Below are 12,039 nucleotides of genomic sequence, written 5' to 3' on the forward strand. Positions count from 1 at the left end.
CATGGCATTGACAGCGCCGAGTCCTAACCACTGGACAGCCAGGGAATTCCCAAGGCAACTTCTATTTATGATTGGAAAGGGTAGTAAATTTGATAAATAAACTGGATATAGTTCCTATTGATCAATTAAATTTTTATAAGTATTCAACTTAGATATTCTGCAAACACTAAAACATATAATTTTGTTAACCCCAAAAATTAAACACCAAAAATTCAAAGAACTTTGATTATAGAGAATAAATTACCAGAATTTCATAGGGAAGCACAACCTCTTAATCAAAATCTTTGAAACAAAGCAAAACAAGGATTTGGTTTGGAGAGAAAGCATGTCTAAAGGCACAATCTGACATAAAGAAGATGTGGTACATATATGCAATGGAATATTAGTCATAAAAAAGAATGAAATAATGCCATTTGCAGCAAAGACCTAGAGATTGTTATACTGAGTGAAGTTAAGTCAAACAGAGAAGGAGAAATATCGTATGATATCACTTATATGAGGAATCTAAAAAGAAATGATACAAATGAACGTATTTACAAAACAGGAACGGACTCACAGACTTAGAGAATGAACTTATGGTTACTGGGGGGAAGGGGGGAGGGAAGGGATAGTTAGGGAGTTTGGGATTGACATGTACAGACTGCTATTTTTAAAATGGATAACCAACAAGGACCTACTGTTTAGCACAGGGAACTCTGCTCAATGTTATGTGGTAGCCTGGATGGGAGGGCAGTCTGGGCAAGAATGGATACATGTTTATGTATGGATGAGTTGCTTTGCTCTACACCTGAAACTATCACAACATTCTTAATGAGCTATACTCCAATATTAAAAAGGTTAAAAAAAATAAAGACAGAATCTGACAATAAATTCTAAGAATATAAGGGAAGTTTCTCTCTAATTCAGTTAATCTGTGGCACTCCAGAAGTGCTGAGAATTAATTAGATGACGTGTTATTACCCACCCTCGGGCTTGCAGGTCAATACTTCATTAAAATGAATAGATGTGGTAATGAACCTAAAGCAGTAGTGATGCTTGAACGGTCCCCGGAAAGTAAACTCATTTTCATTTAATGTTAGTGCTCCCCATGAGGTAAAGATAGTTTAGGAAATTAAATTGTGTCAATACTTTCGTAACAACACAATATTTGATAGTACCTAATTTCTTTTCACGTAAATCTGTTAGAAACTTTCGAAATTGTACCCTAAAATTAAATTACCTATAAATGAATTTCCCACCATTGTAGAGATTGTATCTCCTCTCAGTTTCAAATGGTTCTTGTATCTATACAATCTAAGGAGAGTAGAGCTATTTTTTATGAGTACTCAATTTAATAAATTAGAATCATAGAATTTAGAGTTAGAAGATAACTTAAAGGTTATTTAATCTAATCTCCCACTCAGCATCCTACCTTCTCTCCATTCCAACTGGTCTCTGGATGCTTACAAATATAAGAATTTTTGTGTCCTTCAGGGCAGGTTGTTTCCTTGCTGGATCATCTCTAATTGACGTTATCTATTTCCTTATTTCGAACATGTTACTGATCAGCCCTAGGTCTGTGTTTTTTTTGTGTGTGTGTGTGTGGTACACGGGCCTCTCACTGCTGTGGCCTCTTCCGTTAAGGAGCACAGGCTCCGGACGCTCAGGCCCAGCGGGCATGGCTCACGGGCCCAGCTGCTCCGCGGCACGTGGGATCTTCCTGGTCCAGGGCACGAACCCGTGTCCCCTGCATCAGCAGGCGGATTCTCAACCACTGCGCCACCAGGGAAGCCCAGGTCTGTGTTTTAGAACACCACAAAAGTAGCATATTTCCTCTTTCACCTGATACCCCTTCAAACATTTCAAGTTTCTTACTTATTCTCCTTTGGTTTTAGCTTTATAAGTCCTTCAATCCTCTGATCATTCCACTTGTGATTTATTCTATTTTTTCAAAACCCCTCTCAAAATAGAGTGCCTCAAAACTCGGTGTTGTTTTCCTGTTTCAGGTCAGGCCAAGCACATGAGCTTCTGATTTGCCTTTGTCTGTACCCCTACAGAATCTCTTACAAAAATCTACTTTTTTAAAAGCAACTTTGTCAGATTGCCCACATTGAGCTTATAACCCACGTAAACTCTTGAGTATTTTTCGTAGACATAACCATGAAACTGGGTGTCAAGAGAACCTACTTCTGTGAAGTGTAATGTATGTTCAGCATCTGGTATCAAGTAAATGCTATTATTATCATTATTATTATCCCTCTTGTCATTGTCATCCAACAGTAATGCAGTTTTTCCCAATTGAATCTAAATACTAGATTTCACTCTTAATTTCTTACATTTATGTAGTTCGTTTGACCTATCTTGGCGATATGTTGAGATCTTGTGGAATTTTGTTTCTAGTTTAACATGTTTAGCTGTTTTTATGTGCATGAAGTTATGGATCCCGAACAGGCCAAGTTTATGTGACATAATTATATGGCAAAGCACTAAAAAACTCTGCCGCTTAATAAATTAATCTACACTATTAGGCCTGTTCATCAAGTCCTGAATCTTCCCAATTTTTTTTTTTTGCCATTCAGCCATACTTTTCCATCATTCCCATAAGGATATCACAAGAGCTTTATCAAATACTACCCTAGAGTCAGCATACACAATGTCTAGCACATCCCAATATATATTTCTACCTCTAGTTGAATTTAATTTCTCATCATAACCTGTCCTGATACTCAGCTACATTATGTTTTTTTGGAAGCTTCCACTTAAGTTTTCACATTTCTTATTAAGTTAAATGAAATTCTCAGTTTTGGAAAACAAACATGCAAACAAAGCAAACTGAGTTTAACTTGCCCTGTGTTTATGTTAATAAGAGAACTGTTTCCTCTGATTTCAGTTTAAATATAAACAAGGCTACCGCAAGCAAGTCGGCCACCATATTGGATTCCGGAGTCTGCAAGATGATCCAAAGCTTGTGTTGTCCATGAATGTAGCCAAAATGCAGAGTGAAAGGGAATACAAGAAGGACTTTGAGAAGTGGAAGACCAAGTTCAGCAGCCCAGTGGACATGTTGGGAGTGGTGCTGGCCAAAAAATGCCAGGCCTTGGTCAGTGACGTGGACTACAAGAACTACCTGCACCAGTGGACCTGCCTGCCTGACCAGAATGACGTTGTTCAAGCTAAAAAGGTTTATGAACTACAGAGTGAGGTCAGTTTCTACTAAATCTCATAGTTTATGTAGTACTTTATATCTCATATGAGTAGCCATTTAATCGTAGACAGACTGAAACTAGATAAATTATTATTGAATATCTAAAATGCATGTTTGTAATGCATAGAATCACTTCGGTCAAGGGTCTAGATGAGGTTGGAATTTTGATGGCTTGCTTTGTATTTTCACAGAATTTGTATAAATCTGACCTTGAGTGGCTAAGAGGCATAGGATGGAGTCCCCTGGGTTCTTTGGAGGTAGAAAAGAACAAACGGGCTTCAGAAATCATCAGTGAGAAGAAATATCGCCAGCCTCCAGACAGAAACAAGTTCACCAGCATTCCTGATGCCATGGACATAGTTCTGGCAAAGACAAATGCCAAAAATAGGAGTGATGTGAGTAACTCTTCAGAAATAAATAAAAGAAATTATAGTGCCTGATACCTGGTAGGTGCTCAATAGTATTTGCTTAATAAATTAGTAGAACAGCACAGCATCGCATCACACAGCATAATGTTTTTTTTGTTTGGTTACTTCATTTGAATTATCAGTTACCCTACACTGGATCATGTAAAAATGGGTTAGTATAAATTTTGTCACCCAAATCTTGCTTGCTTATTTATTTATCCAAATCATAAAGAAAAAACTATTGAATGTATTTTTTTCTTTGAAACTTGAGTGCATTAAAGACCCAGATTTTGTTGGGATAGAGTATATCAGAGGGAGATATTCTGAGTACCTTACACAGGCACAGTGGAAATGTCATAAAGAGTATATAGTTATCTATTTATCTGGTGGTTCCCAACCAGGGACAGTTTTGTCCCACAGGGGACATTTGGCAGCACGCAGAGACCTTGTCATAACTTGAGGGTGGCATGCTACTGGCATCTAGTGGATAGAAGTCAGGACAGTTCCCTCACAACAAAGAATCATCCGGTATACAACACCAATAGTGCTGAAGTTGAGAAACTCTGATCTTTCTTAATCAGAAAGGTTAGTCCAGAACCAGGGTAAAGGTATATGGAAATTCACAAGCCTTGGTTTATTGTAGTCCTGAATGTCTTTAATTGGCTCCTCTGGGTTACATGGACCATAGTAAGAATGTTCAGGAAGGAGAAAAGTGCCAACCCCTCACACCCCACACTACACACCTCAAAGGGAAATTGATAAGTCCAAGGAACCAATGAGACTTTAAAATCTTTTTATATTGAAATAATTTCAGGTATACAGAAAAGTTGAAAATAGTACAAATAATTTATGTATGTGCATCTTTATATGTATATATATCTTTCACCCAGATTCCACAATTATTAGCATTTTGTCACTTTTGCCTTTTTCTTTCTTCCCTCCCACCTCTTTCCCTTAGCTCTGTGTGTGTGTGTGTGTGTGTGTGTGTGTGTATATGTATGTGTATGTGTATAAGTTGCTTCCTGATGCCACTCTATCCCTAAATGTGTATTTCCTGAAAATAAAAACATTCTGTTAGATAACCACAGTGCAATGATCAAAATCAGGAAAGTAGTGTTGAAATAACACTAGTCTACAGAATTTACTCAATTTTACCACAAGTGTCCTTTATAGAAAGTAAAAAATCTTTTCTGATCCAGGATCCAATCCAAGACCACACGTTGAATTTACTTGTCATGTCTTTAGTCTCCTTTAATCTGAACTGGTTCCTCACTTCTTTGTCTTCCAAGTCCTTGACATTTGTGAAGAGCACAGGCCAGTTGTTTTGTGGAACCTCCCTAAATTTGGTTTTGTCTAGTGTTTCCTCATGATTAGATTCAGGTTTTGTATTTTTGGCAGGATAGCACATGTTGCATCCTCCTCCATATAGGCACATAGTATCAATCTGTCCCATTACTGATCATTTTAACTTTGATTACTTGGGTGAAATGGTGTCACCAGCTTTCTCCACTGTCTGGTTACTATTTTGGCCTTTGTAATTGATAAGTATCTTGTGGGAAGATTCTCTGACAATGTAAACAAAGTTTTTCATCAGACTTTCACCCCCTAGTTTTAATAAATCAATGAGATTTTCGTTTGGGTCCCTCTGTCTTCTGTTGAAGAAAGACGGATGATGATCCCAAGACATAAAAGAGGCTTTGATAAATCTCATACAAAATCCTTTGGGGGAATCCTAATCATCCCAAGTAATTATGAGGTATAACCATATAATAAACCACATAGGAAATGAGACTCCCTAATATATAGACATACCCTGAATATGTCATCTTTTCAGAAGATAAGGGCTGTCCCTCAGTTAAACACGGAGGGAGACTTTCACAATCCAACAGGTGGAGAACTGCTGCTCCATTTGATGATGTTGGCAAAGGCTTTAAATACTTGGGTTGATTTCTTACAGGCAGGTTAGTTGTAACTTTGAAAAGGTAATCCATAATCTATATTTTTGAAGGCAGTTATGTCTCAGATGAGTCAAAAAATACTATATTCTCTGCTTATGTTATCTGCTTATGCTATTGTGATGCTTAATTTAGATGAATCAGTAATACTGTTTGAAGTTAACTGTGTCACTCACTAATCTTATAGCACCACTGAAAAACACTTATTTCTCATTTTAGAGACTTTATAGAGAAGCTTGGGACAAGGACAAGACTCAAATCCACATCATGCCTGATACACCTGGCATTATTCTGGCTAAAGCAAACTTAATCAATACAAGTGATGTAAGTTTCCAAATTCAGTGTGTGTTTTCAGAAAGCTCATTTTATTTTTATTTTTTAAAATATTTATTTATTTTTATTTGGTTGCACTGGGTCTTAGTTGCAGCAGGAGGGCTCCTTAGTTGTGGCATGTGAACTCTTAGTTGCGGCATGCATGTGGGATCTAGTTCCCCGACCAGGGATCGAACCTGGGCCCCCTGCATCAGGAGCGTGGAGTCCCAACCACTGCGCCACCAGGGAAGTCCCCAGAAATCTCATTTTAATTGCGTCTAAGGCAGTGAATTTATTTGGAATTTATTTTGAATACTTGAATCATGTTAATTAACAAACTAAAAGTGACTTAGAGTCCTCATTTAGTGGTTTTAAGCCTGAACATCCAAATAATTGGCACTCCCTATGTCAGATAGAGTTGGAAGGATGTGCTCTCTGTTCATTATAGTCCATTATTATGCATGTTGTTATAACATAATGGTTTGTATAGCTCTTCCCTATGTGGATAAGAACTTCTTGGGAGCAGAGACAATTCATATTTGATCTGCAGTGCTTAGCTAGTATAGTGCCTGATATACATGAAATTCAATAAAATTTAAATGAGTGAGCATAAAAAACTCTTGCACACACACAAAAAACTCATGCACCAAAAAAAAAAAAAACTCATGCCAGATAATTTCATTTTTATTGTCATCATGGCATAATCTCCTGAAAATAATGGATGTAAAAATTAATATTTTAAAGACAAGTTCTAAATTCCAATACAAACACTTTAGCTTAAATAATGTACTAGAGTAATGACACAAAGGACTAAAATATAAAAACAAGTCCAAGATCAATAGGCACTTTAAACAATCTGGTTTCTAAATGAAGTGCATTAAATTAGATTCTCAATTATTTAATTATGTAACAAATCTGAAGAAGCACATTATTTCTCTTAAGCTTTTTAATTCAGTATTTAAACTTTCCTCAAAAAATCTTACATTTTAAAAATTATGAAGGACTTTGTTTCTTACCTAAAAATATGTATCCTACTTTTGGACAGCCCTATATTGTGAAATAGACTTTGTTTCACAATGTGTTAGCTACGTAGTCCTTTAGGTGTGATTTTCCCCCACTAGAGGTGTTAGATGGGAAAAGGCATTGCTCTTGGGGTTCCCTGGTGGTGCAGTGGTTGGGAATCCACCTGCTAATGCCGGGGACATGGTTCAAGCCCTGGTCCAGAAGGATCCCACATGCCATGGAGCAACTGAGCCCATGCGCCACAACTACCAAGCCTGCGCTCTAGAGCCCGTGAGTCACAACTACTGAGCCCTCATGCCACAATGACTGAAGCCCGCGCACCTAGAGCCCATGCTCCGCAATAAGAGAAGCCACCACAATGAGAAGCCCACGCACTGCAATGAAGAGTAGCCCCCGCTCGCTGCGAAAGCCCGTGTGCAGCAACGAAGACCCAAACGCAGCCAAAAATAAATTAATTAAATAAATTTTTTTTTAAAGGCATTGCTCTTTTCTAACAAAATCTTCTAATGAAACATTCAAAGTTAATTGGAAAACAGCACCTAAATGATAATTTCATTTCATTTCTCTACCAATTTACTTCTGTCTATCTCATTCTCATAAACATTTGGGAAGAGATGACATTTAATTTTATTGATCTAAGTAATTGAAGAGCTTTCAAGTTTAAAACAGGACCATCAGCAATCAATAAGCATAATTTCCAATTACATTTGAGTATTCTAGAGCACATATTGTACTATCCTCATGAGCTCTTAAAATATTTAGCACGTTGGATTCATTATGATGCAGACGTTTATGGAAAATAGCTTTTTTCAAAGTGATTTTCATCTCTTAACAGAAACACTACCGAATGGGTTATGAGGAGCTGAAGAAAAAAGGTTACGATCTTCCCGTTGATGCCATACCACTCAAAGCAGCAAAAGCATCCCGAGAAATTGCAAGCGAAGTAAGACTTTCTCCCTTGTTTGTATTGATTGGATTGCAATTTTCACTTCAGAGCAGTCTCAAGTTAATATTAAATTGAACACAGTCCTCTAAGTAACAAATTGAAACATAGTGAAATGATCCCAGGGACGCAGTGTGAGATGAGGATAAATTCAAGGATGCATTTATTATGTATGGAATTTGTAGGATTTAGCCTTTAATCTTTACTATCAAAAAAACCTTAAATCTGTGGCTCTCTACCCTTGGTGATATTTGGAATATATGTTCTCTGTAATTTGCCACAAAGATAGTAATATAAGTTAATCTTAAAAAGAATAAGACATGATTTCTTTTTGTTTCCTTTAGTACAAGTACAAGGAAGCTTTTCGCAAGCAGCTTGGCCATCACATTGGAGCCCGGGACGTGAAAGATGACCCGAAGATGATGTGGTCCATGCATGTGGCCAAGATCCAGAGTGACAGGGAGTACAAGAAGGACTTTGAGAAGTGGAAGACCAAGTTCAGCAGCCCAGTGGACATGCTGGGGGTGGTGCAGGCCAAGAAGTGCCAGGCCTTGGTCAGTGACATAGACTACAAGAACTACCTGCACCAGTGGACCTGCCTGCCCGACCAGACTGATGTCACCCATGCTCGACAAGCCTATGACCTCCAGAGTGATGTGAGTATAAGATTTTCCTTTGGCCAACAAAACACCATGTCTGCTTACTTAAGTATCCAAGTTCCCCCAAAATGAGGGGAGTTGAGTTTATACAACTGAGTTCTACCTCCCTGGACTAATGCCCACTCTCTATCCAGTCACACAGACATCTGAGAGCATCATTATTTCCATAAAGAAAGAACCAGCAAAGCACTGATTGCTTTGATGGAAACCTCTAGATTATTGATCTAGTAGAGTTGGGTCATTCTCTATGTTCTGTTTAAAATGTTTTTCAAAATAGGTTTCTAATCTGAATATTGGGTGGATTCACAAGACATAGCAAAATTTTTAAATTTCCCAAGAATCCAAGCATTGAAATATATAATATAATACAATGTATTATAATTCAAATTTTTATTTCTTTAAGGCATATCATTATGCTGATGTTTAGTGGTTTATCACTTACAATTTCAGAATTTGTACAAGGCCGACCTTCAGTGGCTCAAAGGCACTGGCTGGTTTCCTACTGGCTCTCTTGAGGATGAGAGGAACAAGAGAGCTACCCAGATTTTGAGTGACCATGTTTACCGCCAGCACCCAGATAAATTCACATTTTCCAGCCTTATGGATTCCATCCCAATGGTTTTGGCAAAAAACAACGCTATTACCATGAACCACGTAAGTCCTTCTTTTACTTGAGCGGGGTGTCAATTTTTGTATGTGTGTATGTAAACACTGAAATCTGTTTTGATAAAAGAAAAATCACATTCAATTATTTTGCTTGGTATTAAAGTGGTTTTTAAGTAAGTTTTGTGCTTCTTACTGACATGAGACACCTAGACGTAATGGTGTCACAAGTACTGACTCACAGAGTGGGCTCTCTTTACTCTCATTAAGAACCAGATTCATCACTGGCCTGTACTAGTCACATCCTTTTTTTGTTTCTTTCAGCATCTCTATACAGAAGCTTGGGATAAAGATAAAACCACTGTCCACATTATGCCAGACACCCCTGAAGTTTTACTTGCTAAACAAAACACAATAAATTACAGTGAGGTAAGCAATGTATTCATGGTGCATGATATATTTTTTCTTGCACTGCACTTTATATATCAAACTTACGATGATTTATGTCTATTTCAGAAACACTATAAACTTGGCCTAGAAGAAGCCAAGAAGAAAGGCTATGATATGCGGATAGATGCCATTCCCATCAGGATGGCCAAGGCCTCCAGAGACATTGCAAGTGAAGTAAGTGCACCTGCAGAGTTCTTTGCTCAGCTTTGGCTCAAAGATTTCTTTCTCTCTCAAAGATATGTAGTAGAGCAAGTAAGCTATGAAGTTAAGGTTCTAGCTAACAGTTTTTTGTAAGTAAATAGTTTAACATAATGGTAATAAAACTCTCAACATAAAGGTTAACTTCTAGGTATGGCTGAGTTCACAGCAACATGCATTTCAAAATACTGTCTGTTCCCTGCTGAACAAAAGCACTGGCTACTTGACTATAGCTCAGACAGCCTTTTGGCTTTTCCACATGATGTGTACTTATATACAATTGAGCTCATCATAGGATCCCCTCCAAACCCAGCCCATTCATTCCCTGTAAACCAATGAACCTGTAAGGGCTGAAGGAATGGGACACATTATTCTATTTAAAGTCCAACCATTCATGTGCACCATGTGTTTATCTCTGCATCCTGTGATTGGCTGCAGATATTTACTTATTTCAAAATATGGATTTGCTCACGTTTATAGAAATGTTTGTCCTTCTATTTCTTTTGTCTGTGAAGTCAAAAGCATATGTTCCCTTTATATCCAAAATATGGGAAGTAACTATCATACTTTAAAAACAAATGTTCAATGATCACAGAATGGTTAAAAGTATTAATATATACCAATATAATGGAATACTTGCTGTCATTAAAATTCATGTTTGTAGGGAATGTATAATGACACAGGAAAATGCTTATATAATAACTGAAATAAGCAGGTACAAATCCATATACAGTATGACTCCTAATTTTAATCTTTCTCTCTCTCTGTCTCTCTCTCACACACACACACACACACACACACACAAAGCCGTTTTCATCAGCGGTTATCACTGAATGGCAGAATAATGTCTTTTTATTTTCTTTTCTGTATACATATACAAGCTTTATTTTCGAAAGGGTTTACAAGATGCAGACACACATATTATTTATATTTCAGGGGGAAACATGTTTTTAATGAATAGGAAAATCTGAGCCTACTAATCATTTTATACTAAAAGTTATACTAGGTGACTATCAGTATTTTTCTTCTTCAAGTTCAAATACAAAGAAGGTTATCGTAAGCAGCTTGGCCATCACATTGGTGCCCGAGCGATACGTGATGACCCCAAGATGATGTGGTCCATGCATGTGGCCAAGATCCAGAGTGACCGGGAGTACAAGAAGGACTTTGAGAAGTGGAAGACCAAGTTCAGCAGCCCAGTGGACATGCTGGGGGTGGTGCTGGCCAAGAAGTGCCAGACCTTGGTCAGTGACATAGACTACAAGAACTACCTGCACCAGTGGACCTGCCTGCCCGACCAGAACGACGTCATGCACGCTCGGCATGCCTATGACCTCCAGAGCGACGTGAGTACTGAGGATCATAATGCCGTGCAAAGGTGGGAAATCAGTGAATTAACACCCCTTGGATAAGTGGCACCAAACTCACCAGCCCCTGCAAGTGGGGCATAACATTTCTTCTTTTCCTGTGAGTGTTAAATGTCAAACCCTCCAGACCGAAAAGGAATATTGTCTGATACCCTGCCTGTCCACCGAACTACGTTTTCAAGAGTGTTCTTACTTTATTTCATATCCTTCTGATGAAATGTTTTCCCAAACCAGAGATAAATATTTATTGGCTATTTGTATCAACAGAATATGTACAAGGCAGATCTCCAATGGCTGAGAGGCATCGGCTGGGTTCCCATTGGCTCTTTGGATGTGGAACAATGCAAAAGGGCAACTGAAATTTTGAGTGATAAAATCTATCGCCAGCCTCCAGACAAATTCAGGTTTACCAGCGTGACTGATTCTCTGGAACAAGTGTTGGCCAAGAACAACGCCATCACTATGAACAAGGTGAGACTTCAGAGTTCAGAGAACCAAGGTAGGACTCCTAAAGCTAAACCAAAGGAAAAGAAGCATGATCAGGAGAAGAAAGAAATAGAGCAGTGAGCAACAAAAGATATCTGTCTGTTATCTATCTATATCTATCCATATCTGTCTACCTAACGTCTATGTCATTTATATTTTAACATTTACTTCAGTAGTTATTTCGTAGTTCTGATAAAATGGTACATTTTTATGGAAAATCATCTCTGCGTAAAAGATATTCTAAATTTCCTTCTGTTAACATACAACTCAGAGTATAAGAAGGCACTCATACATATCTGTTCTACTGTGAACTGGTTACTTTACTTGAAGATATGTGTAAAATACATAATGTGTATAAAATATGTAACCTTTTGTTATTTCTCTTTATAAAGTTCTTATGGCCTTGAAGTTCCGATTAACAATACACTGAAGTTTTTTCCTGATGACATTTT

At 37.8% G+C, this 12,039-nt stretch overlaps 1 protein-coding gene across 1 annotated transcript in view; it reads left to right on the forward strand.

Annotated features, from left to right (window-relative positions):
* The window catches only part of NEB (nebulin), a 225,010-nt gene that overhangs the window by 76,376 nt on the left and 136,595 nt on the right, over positions 1-12,039 (forward strand). Inside the window, exons 44-53 of the mRNA XM_060302454.1 lie at positions 2,870-3,181; positions 3,376-3,579; positions 5,766-5,870; positions 7,717-7,824; positions 8,169-8,480; positions 8,934-9,137; positions 9,411-9,515; positions 9,603-9,710; positions 10,769-11,080; positions 11,369-11,572. Coding sequence (XP_060158437.1) covers positions 2,870-3,181; positions 3,376-3,579; positions 5,766-5,870; positions 7,717-7,824; positions 8,169-8,480; positions 8,934-9,137; positions 9,411-9,515; positions 9,603-9,710; positions 10,769-11,080; positions 11,369-11,572 — 1,974 coding nt within the window. The remainder of the gene's footprint in view (positions 1-2,869; positions 3,182-3,375; positions 3,580-5,765; positions 5,871-7,716; positions 7,825-8,168; positions 8,481-8,933; positions 9,138-9,410; positions 9,516-9,602; positions 9,711-10,768; positions 11,081-11,368; positions 11,573-12,039) is intronic.

Source organism: Globicephala melas, chromosome 7, assembly GCF_963455315.2.
Source record: "Globicephala melas chromosome 7, mGloMel1.2, whole genome shotgun sequence".
NCBI lineage: Eukaryota > Metazoa > Chordata > Mammalia > Artiodactyla > Delphinidae > Globicephala > Globicephala melas.